We start from the raw sequence: 26,056 nt of genomic DNA, 5'->3' as shown, positions 1-26,056 counted from the left end.
ACCACGTGGACACACAGTGGCCACTTAATTAGTTACACCTGTCCATGTGCTCATTAATGTAGATATCTAATCTGCCTATCACATGGCAGCAACTCAATGCATAAAACATGTAGACATAATCAAGAGTTTCATTTGCTCAAACCAAAGTGGATGAGCTGCAGCGGAAGGCCACACATGCACCTAATAAGTTAGACACTGTATGTGGATGGTTGATGTCCACGTGATGGTCTGAGGGGGCTGTTCCTCTAAGAATAAGACACAAAGCTTACTGCTTAAGTATGTTCTCTTAAATTTTATATGACCAATGAAGAGCTGTCCAAACAGTCAAACAAAAGAGCCAAACAAAAGTAACGTGATCTTCTCTGAGCAGAAGACTGAGAGCAAAAATATCGTTCCTATATGTTTAACGATTAAGATGGCAGATTCAAGTAATATGATACTTGCTACTGCACAAAGTTTCCAGAAAAAAAAACACAAAGGCAACTACATTCTTAATTGCTAGAAAATCCACTGAACAGTAACTTGCACACACATTGGCCACTTTGTTGCACCTGTTCACCAGCTCATGAATGTAAATATCCAATCAGCCAGTCTGATGGCAGCAAATCAACACATCAAGCATGCAGACGTGGTCAAGAGGATCATTTGCTCAAACCAAAGTGGATGAGCTATAGTGGAAGACCACACATGCACCTAATAAATTGGACACTTCATGTGGATGGTTAAGGTTGACATCATCGCCTGAGGGGCCTGTTTCTCTTCCTTGCTGAGACAGAAAAGTCTGTAGACATGTATTGAATAATTATTTCACAGGTCACTTTGCTATGTTCTTCTGCAAATTATCAGCAATCCTGATGTTACTATGCTGTTTATACAGACAGCTCGAATGTTGAAGAAAGGCCCATTCCCGCCACTTCTAAAGTTGCCAGTATTGACAGGGATCCAGTGAACTCAGGAGTGACAGTGAACACAGGTGTGTTAAGGTCACTAAACACTGCAGGAACAGGAACGGATCCTTTGGCCCATCAAGTCTATGCTGAATTATTATTCTGCCTCGCCCCACTGACCCTCACCACCAGGCCATCCATGTACTTATCCAATCTTCTATTACCTGCTCGAATCAAACCCGCATCATCACTTCCTCTGGCGGCTCGTTCCACACTTTCATCACCATCCACATACATTCCCTGAAACATACAATAGGTAGTAACTACAGAGTGAGGCGTCCTAAGAACCAGTAAACGGAGAGATGCAAGTGACGGGCACCAAGACATATGAGCAGAATTTGGCCTTGTAGTCCATTGAATTTGCTGCGCCATTCCATGTTTGCTGATCTATTGTCCTGCTCAACCCCATTCTCTCGCGTTGTCCCTGTAACGTTTGATACTCTTTCTTAGACAGAATCTACCAACCCCTGCTTGAATGAACCCAGTGACTTGGCCTCCATAGATAGTTTTATCAAATCCAAGATTGAACACAATTTGACTGGAAAAAGGATCAATTTCTCTTTTCTAAAGAGATATCTTTCTATTCTGACTAAAGCACAAAATTCATGAGGCCGCTCTTTTGTGACAACACTCAATAGAGGAGAGGGCTTTGCCTGTGATGAAAAAGCTTGTTTCCATTGCGGTTTTTTGGCTTTTCCTCGCTTGGGCATTGACGTTTCCAAAACAGCCCGTGATGCAACCAGTTAGGATACTGTCCACTGAGCATCTGCAGGAGTTTGTCGAAGTGTCGGGTGACAATGCCAAATTTGCGCAAGATTCAAATGACGTAGGGATGTTCTTTTGCCATTTTTTTTTCTGACTGTTCCGTACTTGGACCAAGGACCAATGCTCTGAGATTGTCATGCTAAAGATTTTGAACTTATCGACTGCACCACCTCCAATCCTTAAAGGCGAGTGGTTAAGGTGTGAATTGCAGGGAAATCTGCAGCTGGTAGGGCGATTATGACATAGGAGCAGAACTTTGCCTTTTAGTCCATGGGGTCTGCTCAGTCATTCTGCCTGGCTAATTTACTATCCTTCTCGGCCCCATTCTCCTGCCGTCTACCCAAAACCTTTGATGTCCTTACTGATCAGGAACGAACCCTCCTGTCATCAGGGAGAAGAGAACATGGCCTGGATGTGGAGGGGTATTGATGATGGTTGCTGTTGTGTTCACATTCTTTGCAGATGTACTCAATGGTCGGAAGGGCCTTCTCAGTGTTTGCCACTTTTGTTTTCTTGGTGAATTCTCTCCTTTAGTTTGGATTTGCATTGTTACAGGGGCTGATACAAGTGAAATGGGTGGAGACTCCAATCAACCGCAGTCTGCCAGCGCGTCGTCTGAGCAACGAATTCAGAGCTCAAATTTCAGTCCCGATCAATTGATTGACGATTTGCTTGTCGGTCCATGCAAACTGCTTTCTGGTATGTTCTCAGTGTTAACTTGACCCATTCAGTATTATGCATGTTAGCAGAATGAAAGTGGTTTCAAAGGAAACAGTTGAGGACAATGTCAATTATTGCAACAGAATGTTGTTCAATATAATGCTCAGTGAAATGTTGCTGTTCAGGGTCAGCATGTTTATTTAATGGTCAGTTGTATTGGAGTAACCCTTGGGGTTGTTTGAAAATGTACACAGCCATATAGATGAAAGGGAATGCAGAGTCATGGAGTAGTATAGCACAGAAACAGAGGGTTCATTCTAACTTGTCCACGCCAACCAAGGTGCCCTCCTACACTAATGCCATGTTTGGCATATTACCACTCTGCAATATTCTTATCGAAACACAAATCCAGATATCCCTACAATCTGCTTTTTGAACTTGTCTTGTATTCAACTCAACTTCGCACCATCTGCGTCTACACCACACTCCATGTGCAGAGCTCCACCTCTGTCCCTTTTAAATGTTGTCACTCTCTCACCTTGAACCTGTGCTCTCCAGTTTATTAGAGGTGTGCACTTGAAAGGGGTGATGATGGGGGAGGGAAGTGTGCATTCACTGCTATAATACCCATTCTGATTTTGAATCCCCCAAATAGCTCTCCTTTCAATTTCGTACTCACTGGGGAGTGAACTCCAAACCTGCATGACCTCTCACTGTATGTCAGACCCCAGAATTTCTTTGCACTGTTTGCAGTTGAATGACATCTTTCCTGTGAGGAAAACTGTACACAGTACTCAATGTATGGCCACACCAACATCCTGAGGTATGGGAACATTACGTTCCATCACCGAAATTCAGTGACCTGACTGATACAGATCAGTGTGTCAAGTGCCACTGTCAGCATCCGGTTGATCTGAGACATCACATTACTCCAGATGTTTACTTGTTATGCCTCTTGCAGTGAACTGTTTATCTCTACTGTTGTCTTCCTGTTCCACAACACACTGCAGGACCTACCCTTTACGATGGAAGTGCAATACTCCTCACCTAAATGGATTGAATGCCACTGACAATCTGCAAACCACAGAACGAGTTGATCTAAATGCCCCCATATTTTTTGACAACTTTCTTCACTGTTTACCAGAGCACCTAATTTGTTATCATCTGCAAACTTACTAAGCGCAACGGATGCATTTTCTTCAAAATTGTTTGTATGAATAGTGTTGTATCCTGATGCTTTTGGCAATCCTAAAGTCAAGATTGAGGCATAAAAGTTGTTTAAATATAGAAATCTACAGCACATTACAGGCCCTTCGACCCACAATGTTGTCGATCATGCAATCTACACTAGAAACAGCCCAGAATTTCCCAAGTGTCTAGCCCTCTATTTTTCGACGCTCTATGTACCTGTCTAAGAGACTCTTAAAAGAGCCCATTGGATCCATCTTCATGCACCTACCACTGTTGTTTTAGTTTATTGAGGGTAAGAAGAGCAAAAAAGAGGTAACCAAAGACTCAAAGGACAGAGAGAGAGAGACAAAAAAGTACCATGTTCCTCCAGCAGATTACTGCTTAGTAAAAAACATTCATTACATTTTATCAACCAATAAGAAGGCTGATTCAATTAATTTCACTCTTATTTCTGAACCAAAAAGTCTCCGTAAAAGTTGGGGCAATTGCCATTGTAATGCTGGAAAATTCACTGATGGATCACGTGTACACTCAGTGGCCACATGCAAATGCTCATTACTGTAGGTATCTAATCAGCCAATCACGTGGCAGGAACTCAATGCATAAAACATGCAGACATGGTCAAGAGGGTCATTTGCTCAAACCAAAGTGGGTGAGCTACAGTGGAAGGCCACACAGGTAGCTGATCAATTAGACAATGTACGTGGACGGTTGATGTCGACATAATCGGCTGAGGGGCCTGTTTCTCTGCAGCATATCTCTTCCTTAATGAGAGAGAATACTTTTCAGACAGGTAATGACCAACTGCAGTTCACAGATCACATCGCTTCGTCTTCCTGAAACAAATCATCATCTAATCCTCATGTTACTATGCTGTTCATGCTGACAGTTTGTGATGAATAACCCATTCCTGCCACGTGGAAAGGTGCCAATAGTGATGGGGATCCAGTGACTTCGGTCATGTTACACGGTTGTGTTAAAGTGGCTGAACACGGCAGAGCAGAAGTGGGTCCTTTGGCCCATCAAGTCCATGCTAGAAACGTATTCTGCCTCAGCCCACCAAACTACACCTCCAGAGCGATCCCATCCATGTACTTATCGAAGTTTCTATTAACTGTTCAATCCCAACCCGTAGCATCACTTTCCCTGGCGGCTCGTTCCGCACTCTCATCATCTTTGGCATGAAGAAGTTCCCCCACATGTTCCCCTGAAACAGTTCATCAGTAGTAACTGCAGGGTAAAGCTTCTTGAGAACCGATAACGCGTGAACAAGGAGGTGATGGGAAATAAGACACACGAGCAGAATTAGGCCATTCGGCCCTTCGATTTTGATATACCATTCCATCTTTGCTGATTGATTTTCCAGCTCATCCCCTTCCTCTTGCGTTCTCCCTGTTATGCTTGTTAATCTTACTGATCCAGAACCTATCAAGCGCTGTTGAAATGTTCCCAGTGACCTGGCCTCCACAGCCTTCCTCCAATAAATTCCATGGATCGGTCACCCATTGACTGAAAAAAAATCTTCTTTTCCTTTCTTCTGAAGGGTTATTTTTCTATTCTATTCCTACACACACAAAGTTCATGAGGCCGCTCTTTTGTGGCAACACTCAATCGAGGAGAGTTGATGAAAAGGCCTGTATCCATCATTTTTTTTGGCTTTTCCATTCCCGGGCATTGGTCTTTCCAGAACAGACGGTGGTGAGGCCAGTTAGAGTGCTGTCCACTGTTCGTCTACAGACGTTTGTCGAAGTGTCAGGTGACGTGCCGAATTTGCGAAAGTTTCAAATAATATAGGGATGCTCTTGTGCTGTCTTTGTTATTACGGTTCTGTGTTGCACCCAGGACCTGTCCTCTGAAGTTGTAATGCCAAAGATTTTGAACTTATCGACCACATCCACCTCCAGTCGCTTAAAGGCTACTGATCAATGTGTGGATTACAGGGAGATCTGCAGCTGGTGGGACCATAAGACATAGGAGCAGAATTGCACAGTGTGGTCCATCAGGTCTGCTCAGTCAGACCATCATGGCTGATTTAATATTCCCTCTCATTCCCATTCTTCTGCTTCTCCCCGTAACGTTTGATGTTGTTACTAATCAAGAACCAACACTTCTGACATCAGTGATAAAACAGCATGGTCTGCATGTGGAGGGGGTATTTGCTGGATGCTGTTTTGTTCTGGTAGTATACCTTGTAGATATACTCAATGGTTGTGGGAATGGCTTTCTTTCTCAGTGATTGCCACTTTTTTTCTTGAAATATGTCTCTGTACTTCTCTACTTTAATGTGGATCTGCATTGTTAACAGTGCAACAGACTGGCATAATCTTGTTTGGTTCCTCGAAAGAGGACAGCGATCTTGAACAGTCAATTAGCAGTGAAGCAGAAGAAGGTGTAGTTCCGCCCACCAGGCCTCTTCAGTGTCGTACAAGAAGACGCAGACTTTCTGAAGACGGTTTGATACTCAGTCGCCAATTTGCAGGTTAGTAAAATGAAAGTAGTTTCAAAGGAAATAGTGAATGCCTTATTGATTATTGCAACAGAGTATTGTACAATTAAATGCTCAGTGAAATTATACCATTCAGAGTGAGTTTGTTTATTCAATGATATGTTGTACCTGAGTAACCATTGGGATTGTTTGAAAGTGAAGGTAGTCAAACAGATAGAGTGGGAATACAGAGTCACAGAGTAACATAGCACAGAAACTGGCAATTCATTCTAACTTGTCCATGCCAGCTAATGCTAATACCTTGTTTTGGCAAGTGTTCCTCAGCACCTTTCTTATCTATTCACGTAGCCAAATGTCCCTAATATGTCTTTGTTGTACTTGTATCAATTCAGCTTAGCTCTATTAATATATCTTCACCTTCCACATGCAGAAGCTCCGAACAGGTCCCTTTTAATTGTTTCCACCCCTCATCTTCAGCCGATGCTGTCCAGTTTTGAAGAAGCTTGCCCTGAGAGAGGGTGGTGATGGGGTAGCGATGTTTGCAGTCAGACGATTAATACCACTTACTGTTCTGAATACCTCTATTAGGATATCATTCAGTTTTCTGCCCTCCAAGGAGTTGGTGCTTATCCTGCACAACCACTCCCTGTAAATCAGGCCCTGGAGTTTGTTTGCAATATCTGCAATTGAATGAAACCATGTGACCAAAACTATGGTATGGCCTCAGCAACATCCAGTACTATTGGACATTATGATCCATCACCGAAATTCATTGATCTGGCTCTTTACTTCTGACTCCCCTTTCAGTGAAATATTTACCTGGACTCTTAGGTCTCCCTCTTCCACAACACTCTGCAGGGCCCGTCCTTCACTATGAAATTGCCACCTTGATTCGACCTACCAAATGCAACTTGTTGGATCCCGATGCTTTTGCGATCTAGACGTCAAGAATGAGGCATAAAATGTATTGCTTGAGTTTGTTTTCTGAAGCGTTGTAAGACCAAAGAAGAGGTGCTCAAATACTGAAATGAAAAGGACAGGAGAATTAATGTAATTTCCTGGAGGAGAATACTGAGAACAAAAGTATCCATTCTATGTCGATAACCAATATGATGCCAGATTCAAGAAATATGATATTTCCTATGATCAAAGTTTCCAGAAAAAGCAAAGGCAACTGAAAAATTCATTGAACAACCACGTGGACACACAGTGGCCACTTAATTAGTTACACCTGTCCATGTGCTCATTAATGTAGATATCTAATCTGCCAATCACATGGCAGCAAATCAATGCATAAAACATGTAGACATAATCAAGAGTTTCATTTGCTCAAACCAAAGTGGATGAGCTGCAGCGGAAGGCCACACATGCACCTAATAAGTTAGACACTGTATGTGGATGGTTGATGTCCACGTGATGGTCTGAGGGGGCTGTTCCTCTTAAGAATAAGACACAAAGCTTACTGCTTAAGTATGTTCTCTTAAATTTTATATGACCAATGAAGAGCTGTCCAAACAGTCAAACAAAAGAGCCAAACAAAAGTAACGTGATCTTCTCTGAGCAGAAGACTGAGAGCAAAAATATCGTTCCTATATGGTTAACTATTAAGATGGCAGATTCAAGTAATATGATACTTGCTACTGCACAAAGTTTCCAGAAAAAAAACACAAAGGCAACTACATTCTTAATTGCTGGAAAATCCACTGAACAGTAACTTGCACACACATTGGCCACTTTGTTGCACCTGTTCACCAGCTCATGAATGTAAATATCCAATCAGCCAGTCTGATGGCAGCAAATCAACACATCAAGCATGCAGACGTGGTCAAGAGGATCATTTGCTCAAACCAAAGTGGATGAGCTATAGTGGAAGACCACACATGCACCTAATAAATTGGACACTTCATGTGGATGGTTAAGGTTGACATCATCGCCTGAGGGGCCTGTTTCTCTTCCTTGCTGAGACAGAAAAGTCTGTAGACATGTATTGAATAATTATTTCACAGGTCACTTTCCTATGTTCTTCTGCAAATTATCAGCAATGCTGATGTTACTATGCTGTTTATACAGACAGCTCGAATGTTGAAAGGCCCATTCCCGCCACTTCTAAAGTTGCCAGTATTGACAGGGATCCAGTGAACTCAGGAGTGACAGTGAACACAGGTGTGTTAAGGTCACTAAACACTGCGGAGCAGGAACGGATCCTTTGGCCCATCAAGTCTATGCTGAAGTATTATTCTGCCTCGCCCCACTGACCCTCACCACCAGGCCATCCATGTACTTATCCAATCTTCTATTACCTGCTCGAATCAAACCCGCATCATCACTTCCTCTGGCGGCTCGTTCCACACTTTCATCACCATCCACATACATTCCCTGAAACATACAATAGGTAGTAACTACAGAGTGAGGCGTCCTAAGAACCAGTAAACGGAGAGATGCAAGTGACGGGCACCAAGACATATGAGCAGAATTTGGCCTTGTAGTCCATTGAATTTGCTGCGCCATTCCATGTTTGCTGATCTATTGTCCTGCTCAACCCCATTCTCTCGCGTTGTCCCTGTAACGTTTGATACTCTTTCTTAGACAGAATCTACCAACCCCTGCTTGAATGAACCCAGTGACTTGGCCTCCAGAGATAGTTTTATCAAATCCAAGATTGAACACAATTTGACTGGAAAAAGAATCAATTTCTCTTTTCTAAAGAGATATCTTTCTATTCTGACTAACGCACAAAATTCATGAGGCCGCTCTTTTGTGACAACACTCAATAGAGGAGAGGGCTTTGCCTGTGACGAAAAAGCTTGTATCCATCACGGTTTTTTAGCTTTTCCTCGCTTGGGCATTGGCGTTTCCAAAACAGCCCGTGATGCAACCAGTTAGGATACTGTCCACTGAGCATCTGCAGGAGTTTGTCGAAGTGTCGGGTGACAATGGCAAATTTGCGCAAGATTCAAATGACGTAGGGATGTTCTTTTGCCATTTTTTTTCTGACTGTTCCGTACTTGGACCAAGGACCAATGCTCTGAGATTGTGATGCTAAAGATTTTGAACTTATCGACTGCACCACCTCCAATCCTTAAAGGCGAGTGGTTAAGGTGTGAATTGCAGGGAAATCTGCAGCTGGTAGGGCGATTATGACATAGGAGCAGAATTTTGCCTTTTAGTCCATGGGGTCTGCTCAGTCATTCTGCCTGGCTGATTTACTATCCCTCTCGGCCCCATTCTCCTGCCGTCTACCCAAAACCTTTGATGTCCTTACTTATCAGGAACGAACCCTCCTGTCATCAGGGAGAAGAGAACATGGCCTGGATGTGGAGGGGTATTGATGATGGTTGCTGTTGTGTTCACATTCTGTGCAGATGTACTCAATGGTCGGAAGGGCCTTCTCAATGTTTGCCACTTTTGTTTTCTTGGTGAATTCTCTCCTTTAGTTTGGATTTGCATTGTTACAGGGGCTGATACAAGTGAAATGGGTGGAGACTCCAATCAACCGCAGTCTGCCAGCGCGTCGTCTGAGCAACGAATTCAGAGCTCAATTTTCAGTTCCGATCAATTGATTGACGATTGGCTTGTAGGTCCGAGCAAACTGCTTTCTGGTATGTTCTCAGTGTTAACTTGACCCATTCAGTATTATGCATGTTAGCAGAATGAAAGTGGTTTCAAAGGAAACAGTTGAGGACAATGTCAATTATTGCAACAGAATGTTGTTCAATATAATGCTCAGTGAAATGTTGCTGTTCAGGGTCAGCTTGTTTATTTAATGGTCAGTTGCATTGGAGTAACCCTTGGGGTTGTTTGAAAATGTACACAGTCATATAAATGAAAGGGAATGCAGAATCATGGAGTAGTTTAGCACAGAAACAGAGGATTCATTCTAACTTGTCCACACCAACCAAAGTGCCCTCCTACACTAATGCCATGTTTGGCATATAATCACTCTGCAATATTCTTATCGAAAAACCAGTCCAGATATTCCTAAAGTGTGTTGTTTTGTTCTCAACTTGTATTTAACTCAACGTCGCACCATCTGCATCTGCACCACACTCCATGTGCAAAGATCCACCTCTGTCCCTTTTAAATATTATCACCCTCTCACCTTGAATCTTTGCTCTCCATTTTATAAGAGGTGTACACGTGAAGGGGGTGGTGATGGGGGAGGGAAGTGTGCATTCACAGTTATAATACCCATTCTGATTTTGAATACCCTAAATAGCTGTCCTTTCAATTTCCTGCTCTCCAAGGAGTAAACTCTAAACTTGCACAACCTCTCACTGTATGACAGACCGGAGTTTCTTTGCAATGATACATTTTCTTCAAAATTGAATAAATAGTACTGGATCCTGATGTTTTTGGCAATTCAAAAGTCAAGAATCAGGCGTAAAATTTGTTGATAACATAGAAATCTACAGCACATTACAGGCCCTTTGTCCACAATGTGGTGCCAGCCATGCAACCTGCTCTGGAAACTGTCTCGAATTTCCCAAGCTCATAGCCCGCTATTTTTTGACGCTCGATGTACTTATCAAAGAGGCTTTTAAAAGATCCTATTGTCTTCATACACCCACCACTGTTATTTCAATTTATTTTATTGAGAATTAGAAGAGCAAAGAAGAGGTGACTGGAGCTTCTTTGCAATGTTTGCAGTTGACTGACATCTTTCCTGTGAGCAAAACAGAATGCGATGCTCAACGTATGGCCTCAGCAACATCCTGAGCTATCGGAACATTTAATGACCTGACTGATGCAGATCGATGTGTCAAGTGCCACTGTCAGCATCCGGTTTACCAGTGACATCACATCACACCTTTTATGCATCTTGCAGTGAACCATTTACCTGTACTGTTATGTCCCTGTTCCACAACACTCTGCAGGCCCTATCCTTTACTATGAAAGTGATTTCACAATTGCAAAACCTCACACATAACTGGATTCAATGCCAGCTGACAGTGCTGAACCCAAACAATTAGTTGATCAAAGTGCCCTCGTAACTTTTGACAAACTTGCTTCACTGTGTACTAAACCACCTAATTTGTTAGCACAACTGAAGCATTTTCTTCAAAATTGTTTGTAGAGGTAATGCTGGATACTGATGCTTTTGGCAACCCAAATGTCGATATTGAGACATAAAATTTGTTTAGAACACAGAAATCTATAGCACGTTGCTGCATATCTCTTGCTTCCTGAGAGCGAATACTTTGCAGACAGGTAACGAACAACTGTAGTTCACAGATCACATCGCTGCGTCTTCCTGAAGCAAATTATAAACTAATCCTGATGTTACTATGCTGTTTATGCCGACAGCTCGAATGTTGAAAAACTGCTCAGACTGTGGGAAGGGATTCGCTCGGTCATCCAACCTAATGGTACACCAGCGAGTTCACACTGGGGAGCGGTCTTTCACCTGCTCGGACTGTTGTCACTACTTCCTCCCATAGATGCTGTCTGGCCTGCTGAGTTCTGCCAGCATTTTGTGTTTTTAATATTTTACTTCGGTCAGTTTGCATCACTTTACCCCCAACATTCCAGATGCATGCAGTGCCCCCAGATGATTTGCTTCTGGAAGAAGGTACAGGATTTGATTAGACAGATTATTGGAAAAAAAGATGCCCTTTGATCCTAAATTATGTATTCTTTCTCTTTCAATCTTTTTATTAAGTTTCCAATAAACAATATTAATACTAATACATAGATATTAGGAATACATTAATAACAGTTAACATGTAGAAACACATATCCAAGTAACAAATGGAGTCTAACCTCCCAATCTCTTAGTAATTAACCATGAAAAAGATAATTATAATTATAGAAAAAGAGAAAGAGAGAGAAAACACAGACTAACCTAAAAAAAACACAAACAAAGATTGGGCTGCCATAGTTCATCGGTTATAATTATATTTTGTAGTTTAACTCCGCTCCTCTACACACAAAGAAAAAAAAAATACTGAATAAAGGATTCAGAAAGGGTCAACATACATCGCATGAAAACATTGAATAAAAGGCTTCCATCTTTCTTCAAATTTAACCAAGGGGTCCATAGTACTACTCCTAATCTTTTCTTAATTTAAACACGCAATCGTTTGGAAAAACCATTGAAATGTGGTAGGTGTATTGGAATCTGTCCATTTAAATAAACTCGATCTTCTGGCTATTAATGTCACGAAAGCAATTAAACAGCAAGCTGATGTGGATAAATGATGAGAGTCTGTCACTGGTAGTCTAAGGATTGCAGTGATAGGATGAGGTTTTAAATCATCACACAGAAGTGCTGAAATAATATCAAAAATATCTTTCCAATATTTTTTAACAGAGGGCACAACCAGAACATGTGTCAAAGAAGCTACTTCAGAATTACATCTATCACAAACAGGGTTTATATGACGGTAAAAACGTGCTAACTTATCTTTGGACATATGAGCCCTATGAACCACCTTAAATTGTATCAAAGCATGTCTGGCACACATTAATGAAGTATTAACTAGTTTAAGAATTTTCTCCCATTCCTCTGTAGATAAAGATGTTTGAAGTTCTCTTTCCCACTTTTATCAGAAGTACCTAGACGTATTTTCATAATCAAATCATAAATAATTGCTATTAAACTCTACTGAAAGCTAAAAAAAACGAGGATCTCTAATTATTGGTAAATATGGCAGCCAAGGGTGTATGACATAACAGTTTAATCTAAGATATAAATTTTCAACTGAAATTAAATTTCTGAAGTATATTAAATAATATTCCCATTCAAGTCTATGAAATGCCTTCTCGGCGTCAAGCAAAATAACACATTCTGAAGTATTAGATGAAGTCGTATATACAATGTTCATTAACATCCTAACGTTAAAATGTGAATAACGATTTTTAATAAATCCTGTCTGATCCTCAGAAATAATCTGAGGCAATACCTTCATAATCTAATGCTAATAATTTGGAAAAGATTTTAGAATCCTCATTCAACAAAGATGTAGGCCTGTATGGTGTACTTTCAGTGGGATGTTTATCTTTTTTAGGAATTAAGGAAATTGATGCTTCATAAAAGGATTGTGGTAATTTACCTACTAATAAAGCATCTTTAAAAGATTTACATAACCAGGGAGAGTAAATCTGGAAAAGTCTTAAAACTTCAGCTATAGTATAATGGGTGCATCTAATACCAAACGTTCATCAACTGGTAATTCCGGAAAACTTAGTTTCCTTAAAAATACATTCAGTATAGTAGTATCATCAGGAAATTCTGATTGATATAAATTAGTGTAAAATTGTTATATAAAAGATTTGTTAATTTCATCATGATTAACCGTCAAAACACCAACCCGTCTACGAAGTTTATTAATCTGACGTTTTGCCAAAGCTGCTTTTCAGTTGAATAGCTAACAATTTATTTGATTTATCACCATGTATATAGAATTGACTCCTAGATTTAAGTAATTGGTTTTCAATCGGCGATGTTAATAACAAACTATGTTGCATCTGAAGTTCAACTCTCTCTTTATAAAGCTCCAAATTGGGAGCAATAGAATTTTTTTGACAATATCTTTAATCTTATCAGTCAATACACGTTAATACACTATTAATTCATTTTTTTTTAATCCAGTGGAATATGAAGTAATTTGTCCACGGATATATGCTTTAAAGGTATCCCATTATATCCCACTGGAAATTTCTTCAGTTGAATTAGATGAAAAGTAAAATGCAATCTGTTCTTTAATAAAATTAACAAAATTTATATCCTGAAGCAAAATAGAGTTGAACCGCCATTGTCTAGTACTAGAAGTTACATCACTAAATTTAATTTATAATTTCAAAGGCGCATGGTCAGAAATGGCGATTGCATCATACTGACAATGACGGATGAAAGTAAACGAGAGTCAATAAAATAGCATTCGATTCTAGAGTACTTGTGATAAACATGCAAAAAAAGGAGAATTCTTTATCATTGGCAATGTAGAAACCTCCAAATTTCTAAAATTCCAGTGTCAGCTAAGAAGGAATTAATAAAAGTTGCAGATTTATTTGAAGGTACCTAATTGGGTGCAGACCTATCCAACATCGGGTTCAAACAACAATTAAAATCTCCGCCCATTATTAACCTATATTCATTTAGATTGGGAAATGATATAAATAGCTGCCTAAGAAATTAGCCATTAGTGCATAAACATTAGCCAAAACTACTTTTTGTTTATAAAGTAAACCAGTAATTAGTAGAAATCTACCATATGGTTCTGAAATTATGTCATAATGTATGAATGGGATCGAAGGGTCTATAAAAATTGAAATACCCTTCATTTGGTAGAAGAACTAGAGTGAATCTGTTGGCCTTTCCAACCTTAAAAAATGGCTGATTATCCTCCTTCTTCACATGAGTCTCCTGTGCAAACATAATCTGAGCATTTAATCTATGAAAAACCTTATAAAATCTTCTTCCGTTTAATTGGCTGATTCAAACCATTTGTGTTCCACGAAACAGAATTAACAATCTTATCCTTTCTCCTTAAATAAACTATATGGTATGTAAATGGTTAACTAAGTTGCATAGGAAGCTCATGAACCAGGAAGAGGGAAAAAGGTTTAAAGAGGAACCGGAAGTTACGACAATAGAGACATTTCTGTAGTTTCAAAGCAGCCCAAATGAAATGAAAAACTGGAGTAACAGAAAACCCCGCCCCTCCCCAAAGCCAAGAAACCTCACAAATATGCAGCCTGAAAGCTATCTGAGACCCAACAAACCCCCCCCCCCCCCCCCAATCTCTCTTCGTGGCAAGTCTGCAAATTTTAAAAGAAAAAAAAGCTCACTCCCCATAGCCAAAATATTACGAAAAGATTGCCAAACACAGACTAAGTGAAAAAAATACTTTGTAAACAAGGTCTTAAAAATAAAACCGAGTACATTCTTTACAGTAATTAATCACCATGTAAAAGCCTTAATAATTTTCTAAAATGAGCAATTAAAAATGAGAGTAAAATCATAAATGAAAAGAATGAAAACTTTAATGTGAAACAGACATGAACCCAAACAAAATATCCAAAACATCAGCCCAAGGACACGGTTTCACGAACTAAAATGTCCGACTCTATAAGCTAATTATTAACTAACAAACCCGAGGTATACAGATGTATAGAAACGGAAAATTGATTAAACATCCGATCTCTCTTCGAGAAATTGTTCTGCATCTTCCACTGATTTGAAACATTTAAATGTTTTATCAGGTAAGACTACTTTTAAGCGGGTGGGGTGCAGCAGAGCTGGCCGAAGATTCCTTTGATAACATTGCAACATGACTTCTTTAAAATGCACTCTTTCTTGCATTACCTCGGGGCAATAATCTTGAACTAAACAAAACTTGAGATTCTGCTATTCAATAATTCCTTTACGACGAGCAATTCGAATTAAGCGCTTCTTCGCACTCACGTAGTGAAACCGCAGAATAACATGACGTGGTATTAACTCTTTCAATGGTTTAGATTTTAACGATCTGTGCGGTCTATCGAGTATCATGGGTGACTTAAAAACCTCCGATCCAAAAGCATCCATTAAGAATTTAGAGAAAAATTCAGTAAGGTCCCCGCTCTTGTCGTATTCATTGAGACCAATTATTCGCAAATTCTGTCAGCGACTGCGACTCTCCAAATCGATAACCTTAGCTTTATACTGCTCCAGTGTACGAGTAGTCGAATTTAATTTCCTTTCAAAAGAGCTCTTTCTGGATTTCCTCTGTTTCCCAGCTTCAGTAAGCTCGCTGACTTGCTGACGTATTGTGTTCTCTTCTTCGAGTGCTTTCAATTTGCCTTTATTCTCCTTCAGCATTATTTCCAACGCAGCGAATCTTTTATCAAGTTTTTCCATCCAGTTTTTCATCCAGTCCAGCGAATCTTTTATCCAGTAAGTTTGAAATAGCTTGTAAAGTAAGTTGAGGCTATGTTGGTTGGTCTTTCTTCCCAGTTCCATTACCGTTTTTTTTTTGCCTTTGGCTAATGCCTTTCTTGTTCTGGAAGTCATTTCTGTCAATTAAACCAAATTTCAAACATATAAAGATGTTAAACTCACTTTGCTACATATAATAAAGGGGAGATTAGTACATTGAAAAAGGATCAGAGCAGAGCCAAAAATGCGACCTACTCCATTTAGCGCCACCAAGAGTCTCATTAAAATATGTATTCTGAACATTTATCCAAAGGACTTTGTAAACACCAAAAATGTAAGGTCTCTGCTTAATACTTTTTTGTTTTTTTGGAAGCCATATGCTGCATAATCTATTCATGGAAGAAGGCAATAACCAGTGCAATTTCACAATGGCTTAAAGGAATGACTACTTTTCGTGCTTAGAAAAGGTAAGCTACATTTAAAAAAAAAACAAATTTTGGGAAATTTGGGATATTTTCTACAAGTTTCTGGAGAACAATATTCAGGATGATGAAAGTAACAAACTGAATTGGCTGCTTTTTTAATGGTGGGGTGTTTGCTTTTATTTTTGTTTGTTTTTGAGATACAAATTGAGATACAGTCCCTATTTTGCAGGTTAGTAGAATGAAAGTAGTTGCAGAGAAAATAATAAATGCCTTTTTGGTTATTACAACATGAAATTGTTTGATTAAATGCTCAGTGAAATGATGCCATTCGGAGTGAACATGTTTATTTAGTAATCTGTTGTATTGAAGTAATCATTGGGATCGTTTGAAAATGTAGATAGTCAATCACATAGAGTGGGAATATTGGTTGTCCATTCGAACTGATGTCAACCAATGTGCCCTTCAATGCTGATACCATTTGCCCGTGTTTGTCAGGCATCCCTCTGCAAATTTCTTATCCGTACACTTAGCCAAATATCCCTAAAATGACATTATTGTACCTGTCACCACTGAACTTTTCTTCATCTGCATATTCACCATCCTCAACATGCAGAAGCTCCACCCCTGACCTTGAACCTATGCTGACCAGTTTTTAAGAAGGTTACTGTTCAAGTGGGCAGGGATGTGTGCATTCATATTAATAATAGCCTGTATTATTATTTTCGGTACCAGCGGATTGCAGGCAGTGTACCACCAAATGCAGTGACCTCTTTCTACTTTTGTGGGGGTTTTTTTCATATTGCTTAAACCATATTAGAGAGGGAGGGTCAAGCAGAGTGTGGGCTAGAGTCAGAGGGGAAACTTAGAGGCTTTGACTCGAGGGGCTTCGATAAGAAGAGGCTGAGACCAAAGAAACAAGCAAGAAGGGTAGTGTTTTCCTTTCATGATTGCTTATTCGGTCTTTGTTGCCCATAGTACAGTGCAGGCAGGATGGCAGATATGGCTCTTCCTTTAGGATGTGGGAGTCCATGAGAACGAGATGCTCTCCCTGATGACTACACCTGAGGGAAATGCAGCCAGCTCCAGCTCACAAAAGACCACATTAACGAGCTGGAGCTGGTGCTCAATGAAGTAAGGATCATCCAGGAAATAGAGCGATCGACTGGTAAGACTTCTGAACAGGTGCTTGCACCAAGTCTGCAGAACTCAGGGACTCGAAGGGTGAACAGTGAGAGAGGTAAAGAGAGAAAAAAGTCAGTGTAGGATCCCCCTGTAGCCATTCCTCTCATCAATTGGTATACCCTTTGGGTACTAATCAGCTGGAAGACCTATGTTGGCAAGGCAGCAACAGCCAGACCAATAGCACTATGGTCAGCTCTGAGCCTCAGGCTGAGCAATAGTCATAGGGGACTCAGCAGTGATGCCAGGATAGTGCATTGCCTCCCAGGGGCTAGTGTCCAGGATGTCACTTGAAGGGGAGAGTGAGCAGTCAGAGGTCATGGCACATAACAGTACCAATGACATAGGCACGAGAGGGGAAGATCTCCTACGCAGTCAGTTTAACGAGTCAGGAAGGAGGCTGAAGAACAGGACCTCCACGGTGGTAATCTCTGGATTACTCCCATTGCAGTGAGCTAGTGAAGCTCAGAACAGATGAATGAGCGGCTGGGCACATGTTGCCGGAGCAAGGTTTGAAGTTCTTGGATCATTGGAGTCTTTGCTGGAGAAGGAGTGACCTGTACAAGTGGGATCGGTTGCACCTGAACTGGGGGGGGAGCCAATATCCTGAGAGGAATAATGATGTTATTGGGGAGATTTTAAACTTGGAGTGTAACCGAAGTGAAGAGGCAGAGGGTGGGGCAGTTGCCGCACGAGTAGCGACAGCTTGCAGTGAGTTTGTGAGGAAGAATAAGCAGATGATAGAGCAATGATGCTCAGTCAGATGGCCTGAGATATGCCTGTTCGAAAGCAAGGACTATCATAAACAAGGCAAATGATATAAGAGCATAGATTAATATGTGGAACTATGATGCTGTGGCCATTACAGAGTCATGGATGCTCTGGAGTAGGAATGGCTGCTGAGTATGCTGGGTTTTGGATCTTTCAAAAAGGACACGGCAGGAGGCAGAGGAGGTTGGGGTATGGCATTGCTGATCAGGAATAGTAACACAGCTGCAGTAAAGGAGGAAATCGTGGATGTATTGTCTACTGAGTCATTGTGGGTGGAAGTCAGAAACAGGAAGGGGGCAATAAGTCTACTGGGTGTTTTTGATAGCCCCCCCGAATACGAGGGGCGATTACTATGTCTGTGGCCTAATGTCGAAGGAGTCGATTTTAGAAAACCTAGCACATCTATTTTTCAACTTAATCCCCTCCTCAGATATACACACTTAGTCCAGCAGTTGTGGAGCACACGGATCTTGGACCTCCAGAAAGTCCACAGCAGGGGTGATTGATAAGTTCATAGCCTAAGTAGGAGATTAGTTATACAGCTCTTGTTACATGCACGTGCAGAAAGTTTGAAGTTAATATCATCAGTTAATAACTCATCAAGGGTGATTGATAAGTTCATGGCCTAAGGTAGAAGATGGGTAGTAGTTGTTGTTATTATTACCAGTAGCAGAAGCCAGGCAGAGCACCACCAAATGAGATGATTTCTTTCTCCTTGCGTGGGAGCTTTTCTTAAAAACAGTAGCGATGCGTAGATGAAGGTGGAGCTGTAGATGTAGTGTATATGGATCTCAGTAAGGCATTTGATAAGGTACACCATGCAAGGCTCCTTCAGAAAGTAAAGAGGTGTGGGATCCATGGAGACCCTGCTTTGTGGATCCAGAATTGGCTTGCCTGTAAAGGCAGAGGGTGGTTGCTGGTGGTTTGTATTCTGCATGGAGGTCGGTGACCAGTGGTGTTCCTCAGGGATCTGTTCCGCAACACCTTTTTGTGAATTTTGTAAAGGACTTGGATAACAAAGTAAAAGGGTCGGTCAGTAAGTTTGCTGATGACACAAAAGTTGGGGGTGTTGTGGACAGTCTGGAGGGTTATCAGAGGTTACGGCGGGACATTAATAGGATACAGAACTGGGCTAAGAATTGGCAGTTGGAATTCAACCCAGTTAAGTGCGGAGTGGTTCATTTTGGTAGGTCAAGTTTGAAGAAAGAATATAATATTAATATAAAGACTCTTGGCGGTGTGGAGGATCAGTGAGAATTTGGTGTCCTGTCTAGAAGACACTCAAAGCTGCTGTGCAGGTTGGCAGTGCTGCAAAGAAGGCTTATGGTGTGTTGTCATTCATCGACTGTGGGATTGAGTTCAAATGCTGTGAGGTAACATTACAGCCAGATAAGACCTGAACTATACCCCACTTGGAGTATTGTGTCTATTTCTGGTCACCGCACTGCAGGATGGATGCAGATACTATAGAGAGAGTGTAGAAGAGATTTACAAGGATGTTGAATGAATTGGAGTGTGTGCCTTATGAGAATAGGCCTTTTCTCCTTGGAGTCTGTGCAATGTCCTGTCCAGCCAATCCTTCAAGGAGAAGTGTGACCCTTTATCTGGAAGGCAGAGACCGAGAGTCCATTAGACTCACCTTCAGACAGTCTTCAGATGTCTTTGGAGGGCCAAAGGAAATGATAACAGTTCTCGCAGAGCTGCAGGATTGGTAAACTTGCATACTTAAGCATTACTGCTGCGAAGAAAAGTCACTGGATTTTCAACAAAATGTTGGCAATTTGTGATATTTGGGCACATTAGGCCTTCCATTCAGCAGTGGAAACCCTGCTTTGTTAATACTTGATTAAGTGTGACCGCCAGACGTAATGTAGCCAATCCTCACCTGCCCACTGATATGAAGACAATTGCTGCCACTAGAACGTGATACACAATAACTGACTGACTGCTCACAACCTGTTAAAGAATATGTTAACGGAGATCTGGCAAGGTGTTATTTTATGAAATAATCTCAGAATACATGATCAACAAGAAAAATGGTAGCATTGCAATTCTATAGGACGTTACTGTGAAATGCAGCCTACTCTTAGTCTAACTCTTCCCCTTCCACATACTTCTCCATTTTCCTCTCATCCATTTCCTTACACATTCCTTAAATCCCATTGATGTATCTGCCACTACTACCACCCCAACAGGATATTCCTCACACCCACCACTCTCCGTAAAGCACTTAATTCCGATAGTCCCCACCACCTCCCCATATATTTCCATCTGATCACATTGATGTTGTACCCCCTTGTACTAGCCATTTCCACCCTAGGAAAAAGTCTCTGGCTGTCCACTCTATCTATGCTTTGTACAGTCGGCCCTCCTTATGCGCGAGAGTTCAACCAACTGCGAATCGAGAAAACCTGGAAGTGCTCTTCGAGCGCTTGTTCTTGGAGCATGTGCAGACTTTTCTTTCTTGTTATCATTCCATAAACAATGCAGTATAACAACTATTTACATAGCATTTCCATTGTATTAGGTATTATAAGTACTGTAGAGATGAACAGCTACATCCAGTGTTATTTAGCGTCAGTTAGTCAAATGTTTGTCTTAGAAGATAGTATATATTTTACCTTTCTATGCATATAGAATACTCAAGAAGCATATGTATTTCAATAATTAAACCACTGCGTTGCTCAGTAATAATTGTAGCTTTAATCGGGGCAGGGCCTTTCTCACTTTATCCTTTAAAATTGGTCCGATCGTTGACAGACTGTAGCCCAATGCTTTTTCAATGATCGATGGCGTTTCACCACTTTTCGATCGCTTTATTATTTCTACTTTATTTTCAATCGCGATCGTGATTATTTTCATCAACAGAAACACTGCGGATTCAGAGCTCTGCTGGGTCCTAAAGACCACCGCTCTCAGAATGTTCAATAAGGTCCGGAGTTCTGCTGGGTCCTAAAGTCCACTTTCTAAATGACCTTGAATGTAGATGGATTGCTGGTGCCAGATGGGATGGTTTTGGTATTTCAAAAACTGCTGATAACCTGGGATTTTCACAGACATCAGTCTCTGGAGCAGGGGGTCCCAACTTTTGTTCTGTCAAGGACCCTTACCTTTAATTGACTGGTCCATGGACCCCAGGTTGAGATCTCCTGCTCTCGAGTTTACAAAAACTAATGCAAAACAAAAGACATCCAGTGAGTGGCTGTACTATGGGTAAAATTCCTTATTAATGAGAGAGGTAAAAAAATAGCTAGACTTGAAACCATGTGTCCTAACAGTAGTTTACAGAAGAGCTCCTCTGTAAGCACAACAGGTCAAACCTTGAAGGTCATGGACTACAGTGGTTGATGACCACATGGGTTTCTTCTCCTGTACCTAATAAAGCAGCTACTGTATGTACTTTCTTCCAGGCATTCCGAGGAGACCAGAGCTGGACAGCAGAATCCGTAAAAAAAACACTACACAAACTCAATGAATGGCAAGAGGAATTTTCATCTTTATTTTCTGCAAATACCAGTTTGTTGATGTAAGGGGTTCCTTCTTTGTGTTACGGCATATGTTAATCAAAATGGCTTCTATACTTTGTTAAAAGTAAGAGTTCTTCTTTGTAATGCGAGTGCTTCTTCTTGCAGAACACTTTCGCAGCTTGTTTGGGTTTAAGGTTGCTGATGACGGGGATTGTATTCATTTGCTAACCAGTTTTTGTTGGATGTTACTGTCTCTTGTTGGTCTGGGAGCGGGGATTGGGCGGTCTTTTGGGAGAGTCGGAGAAGACGGCAAGGGAAGTGGACGAGTGTGTGCGGCACTGCCTGTCGATCGCTGAGGCTGGCCCCTGGTGCAAGGTCGAAGAGAGCGACGAGCGGTGGAAGGATTAGTTGGTTGAGCTCCAACGATGTGCACTAAATTGACTGAAATCTGATAAGTTTTGGCGCCTGTTCTTTTTTTTCTTTTCCTTCATATACTGTATTCCAGTTACACTTATAAAGTATATTCTGTAAACCTTCCTGGTGTGCTGTTGATATCGTGTGTGCGAGTTTGCGTCAGCGCGTTTTCCACAGCATTCATTTACATGGGAGACACGGTTTTGCGGGTGAACAGATTTTTCCTCCAGACATACATTTGGCGATGTGATAGCGTTAAATTTGTGGGGTGCTCGTGTCCGGGATTGAATTTTCACTACCTGTGGGTAATCGCGCATGTCCAGTAGTGCGGAGATGGATAGAGATAAGTTTGTAAATTGGTGCGTTTTGGAACGTGTATGGTGAGCGGCATGGCTTTTCGGGTTTGGGATGGTGTGTTAGTGCAGGGATTTGAGTTTGGTAAAAGGTATGGGGGTGATCGAGCTGGTAGCACGGAGGTGCGGGAAAGAGATGGAGGCAAACTGGGTGTTTGTGCGTACGGGTGCTGACGTCAGGTCGTTGGAACTGCCAGTGACAGTCAGCGGGGCTGTGGGGACTCCACACCATCTCAGAGGACGAAGGTGAGGAGACACCGGAGGAGGAGCTTGATGTGTCCCCAGGGGACGTGCCAGTAACCATTAAAGTGGGGAAGCTTGGCCAGGCCCCGCCCCCAGATAAGCGTGGAGGCCTCCGAGCTGGCAGCCGTCCTAGAACTCCCTGGTGGGAGTGGCCGAGGCCGCGGCCGAAGCGGGGGGTTTTCTCAGGAGCCACGCGTACTCTGGACAGAGTGTTTGACTATGAGACCTGGATCGAGTTGACGACCCAGTTGTTGGAGGAGCGGCCAGGCTCGGATGAGGAGAAGCGGCCAAAGTAGTCCGGGAGTTGAAAGTTGACAAGCCCGCAGCTTCAGTGGAGGAATGTATAGAAATTTTGGAGGGAGCGTTTGGGTTGTCAGGAGATTCCTGGCTGCTTTTAGCACAGTTTCAACACATGGAGCAAGAGAGAGGGGAAAAGCTCTCGGAATATATATTTCGGCTGGAGGGATTGCTTACGGGGTTGCGGCGCCCGGGGGGGGGGGGGTGTTGTGGTGAAGGCTCACGATGTGGCTAGACTGATGATGAGTCAGATATTCGGTGGGTCCCTGGAGGAGGACAAGGTGGCGTGGAGTTTGTGGCAGTTTTATAAAAAGGGCCCCTCTCCGTCATTTGGGCAGCTGATTAGAGAGATGCGGGAGGAAGAGAACGCGTTGGGCTGGAAAAGGGGCTCAGGCCAGCGGGAGCGATCCTCCGCGTACAGGAAATGGTGGCCGGGTGGGGGACTGAGACATGCAAGGGGTCCCAGGGGTGTAGGGACCCACCATTTCAGGGGGACAGGGAGAGTACCCCCTCCGGGGGAAGAACCGTGGGAGAGGAGGGATGGGGGGTAGTGTGTGCTTTAAGTGTGTCTTTAACTTTAATAGGGACATTTCCGGCGGGACTGTGTGCAGCCAAGGGTTTACTACAGCTGTGGGGAGGAGGGACACTTCCAGTGCAATTGTGAGAGACAAGCTGTCCCGCGGAGGGCAAGCCCCCGGACGGCTGAGAAGGGAGAGGTGTCGGGAAACACCTTGGTGACCTCAAGGGAGGCTCAGTGATGGAATGGACTGGTGTCACTGGAGGAACACGTTCCCAGCAATCAGCAAGGGGACCACCGAAAGCCCCAGCCATCATTCTGGAGGCGTTGGTGGGACCCTGTTCCAGCGTGTGCCTACGGATCGAGGGAGTCTACACAAAAGCTGTTCTCGACACAGGATCGCAGGTTACCCTACTGTACCGGTCGTTGGACAACAGATACCTAAAGCACTTGCCAGTAATCCCATTTGACGCACTGGAGATTTGCGTGTGAGCGAGGGTGATTACCCGTACGATGGGTACCTATCGGTGAGATTGGAGTTCTCGGAGGGCGATGTGGGAGTGTCCGAAGCTAATGAGACGTTGGTGTGCCCGGACCCGCTGGAAACTGCCCTTCTACTGGGGATTAACTCCCTCCTTGTGAGACGGATCCTGGGAGCCTGTCGGGAAAAGGTAGGGGAGAACTTTCTGGAGACCCTCTCGGTACAAGCAGTGTTTCGGGCGGTGTTCAGAGAAGGGGGTGACGCCCTAGGGCTGGATCCGGAGTGTAAACGAGGGACGGTGTGGTCAGAGGGAGCAGTGGAGGGGACTTGGGGGCTTTTGATGACACCCTGCCCCAAGTTTACTGTTGACCTGATTGCACTGAAGACTAAACAGTTGCTGGACCTAATCGGGGGAAGTGGCAGCTGTGCGGCGAAGTGACCCGGGCATTGGCACTGTGTGGGAGGCGGTGGAGAAGGGGCGTGCAGCGTGGGCCGAGAAGGCGAAACACGTCTCTGTGCCTCTGTTCTTAAAGGAGTGGCCTCGGTTAAAGTTGAAGAATCAAGTCTTGTACCGGGGTCACGGAGCCTCCGGGCCAACCACGGCGTTGACAGCTGGTCATGCCTGAGGGGTATCGGCAGACTGTACTCCAGGCCTTGCATGATGATTCCGGGCCCTTGGGGGTGGAAAAGACCTATGGATTACTCAAAGACCGGTTCTACTGGCCCCGGACGAGGAGGGAAGTTGAAGAATACTGTAGGAAATGCAGTCGTTGCATCGGGAGGAAGACCCTGCCAGCGTCGGCGTCTCCACTGTCACTCTTGCAGAGTGAGGAACTCCTAGACCTGGTGTGTATGGATTTCCTGTCGATTGAGCCTGACACCAACAACACCACGAATGTCTTCGTCATCACGGATCATTACACTCGAAATGCTCAGGCGTTTCCCGCAAAGGATCAGAAAGCAACTACAGCGGCCAAGGTGTTATGGGAGAAGTACTTTGTTCATTATAGCCTTCCCAGGCGGATCCATAGTGCTCAGGGGCGGGACTTTGAGAGCCGGCTTATCCATGATTCACTGACTATGCTTGGGGTTGAGAAATCCAGGACCACACCCTGTCACCCGCGGGGTGATCCTCGGCCCGAGAGGTTTAATCGGATCCTGTTGGATATGCTCGGGACGCTGCAGGGTGGCCAAAAAAGTAAGTGGAGTTGACACACTGGTCAATTGGTTCACTGTTACAATTATACTGGCAATGATGCTACAGGGTCCTCGCCTTATTATCTGATGTCCGGGCGGGAAGCGAGGTTGCCCATTGACTTGTGTTATGGGACGGAGGCGGGTGACGTACCCTCGAAGCACTATCTGAAGTATGTGTCCAATACGAGGAGAGAGTTGGAAAGGGTGTCCGATTTGACCGAAGCTGTGGCCACCAAGCAGAATCAGATGAATAGGAAGAGATATGTTCAGAAAGTGAAGTTCGCTCAACACTTGCCGGGAGATCGGGGCCTTATACGGAATTCAGGAGTAGCAGGTAAGCACAAGTTGGCGGATCGATGGGCGGTCACCCCCTGTGTGGTCGAGAGGCAGATGCCGAATCTGCCTGTTTACTGGGTGAAACCCGAGGATGGGAAGGGGCCTGTCAAGGTACTGCATCGGAACCACCTGTTGCCCCTGGGACAAGAAGTGCAGGTGGATAAAGAGCCCCAGGGGGAGGTTGCGCCTAGTACAGACAGTCAGACATACTTTATTGATCCCGAGGCAAATTGGGTTTCGTTACAGTCGCACCAACCAAGTATAGTGTAGAAATATAGTAATATAAAACCACAAATAATTACATAATAAATAATTACTTAAATAATTAGATAATAATAGGTAAATTATGCCAAGTGGAAATAAGTCCAGGACCAGCCTATTGACTCAGGGTGTCTGACAATCCAAGGGAGGAGTTGTAAAGTTTGATGGCCACAGGTAGGAATGACTTCCTATGACGCTCAGTGTTACATCTCGGTGGAATGAGTCTCTGGCTGAACGTACTCCTGCG

The 26,056-nt window shown here is 42.9% G+C and overlaps 1 protein-coding gene across 3 annotated transcripts in view; it reads left to right on the top strand.

The window, feature by feature from the left end:
- The window catches only part of LOC132388282 (uncharacterized), a 40,036-nt gene extending 17,789 nt beyond the window's left edge, over positions 1–22,247 (top strand). For 2 of the 3 annotated variants that reach the window (XM_059960619.1, XM_059960617.1), the window contains exons 7-11: positions 2,268–2,411; positions 5,869–6,042; positions 9,465–9,608; positions 16,242–16,335; positions 21,654–22,247. In XM_059960619.1, the coding sequence (XP_059816602.1) occupies positions 2,268–2,411; positions 5,869–6,042; positions 9,465–9,608; positions 16,242–16,330 (551 nt within the window). In that variant the 3' untranslated portion in view covers positions 16,331–16,335; positions 21,654–22,247. The other variant, XM_059960618.1, reaches the window with a different exon arrangement.
- Positions 22,248–26,056: the final 3,809 nt, after the last annotated feature.

The sequence above is a fragment of the Hypanus sabinus genome, unplaced genomic scaffold, assembly GCF_030144855.1.
Source record: "Hypanus sabinus isolate sHypSab1 unplaced genomic scaffold, sHypSab1.hap1 scaffold_293, whole genome shotgun sequence".
NCBI classification, from domain to species: Eukaryota; Metazoa; Chordata; class Chondrichthyes; order Myliobatiformes; family Dasyatidae; genus Hypanus; species Hypanus sabinus.
Note: the sequence above shows the minus strand (reverse complement) of the source record. Positions and strands in the feature narration are given on the sequence as shown.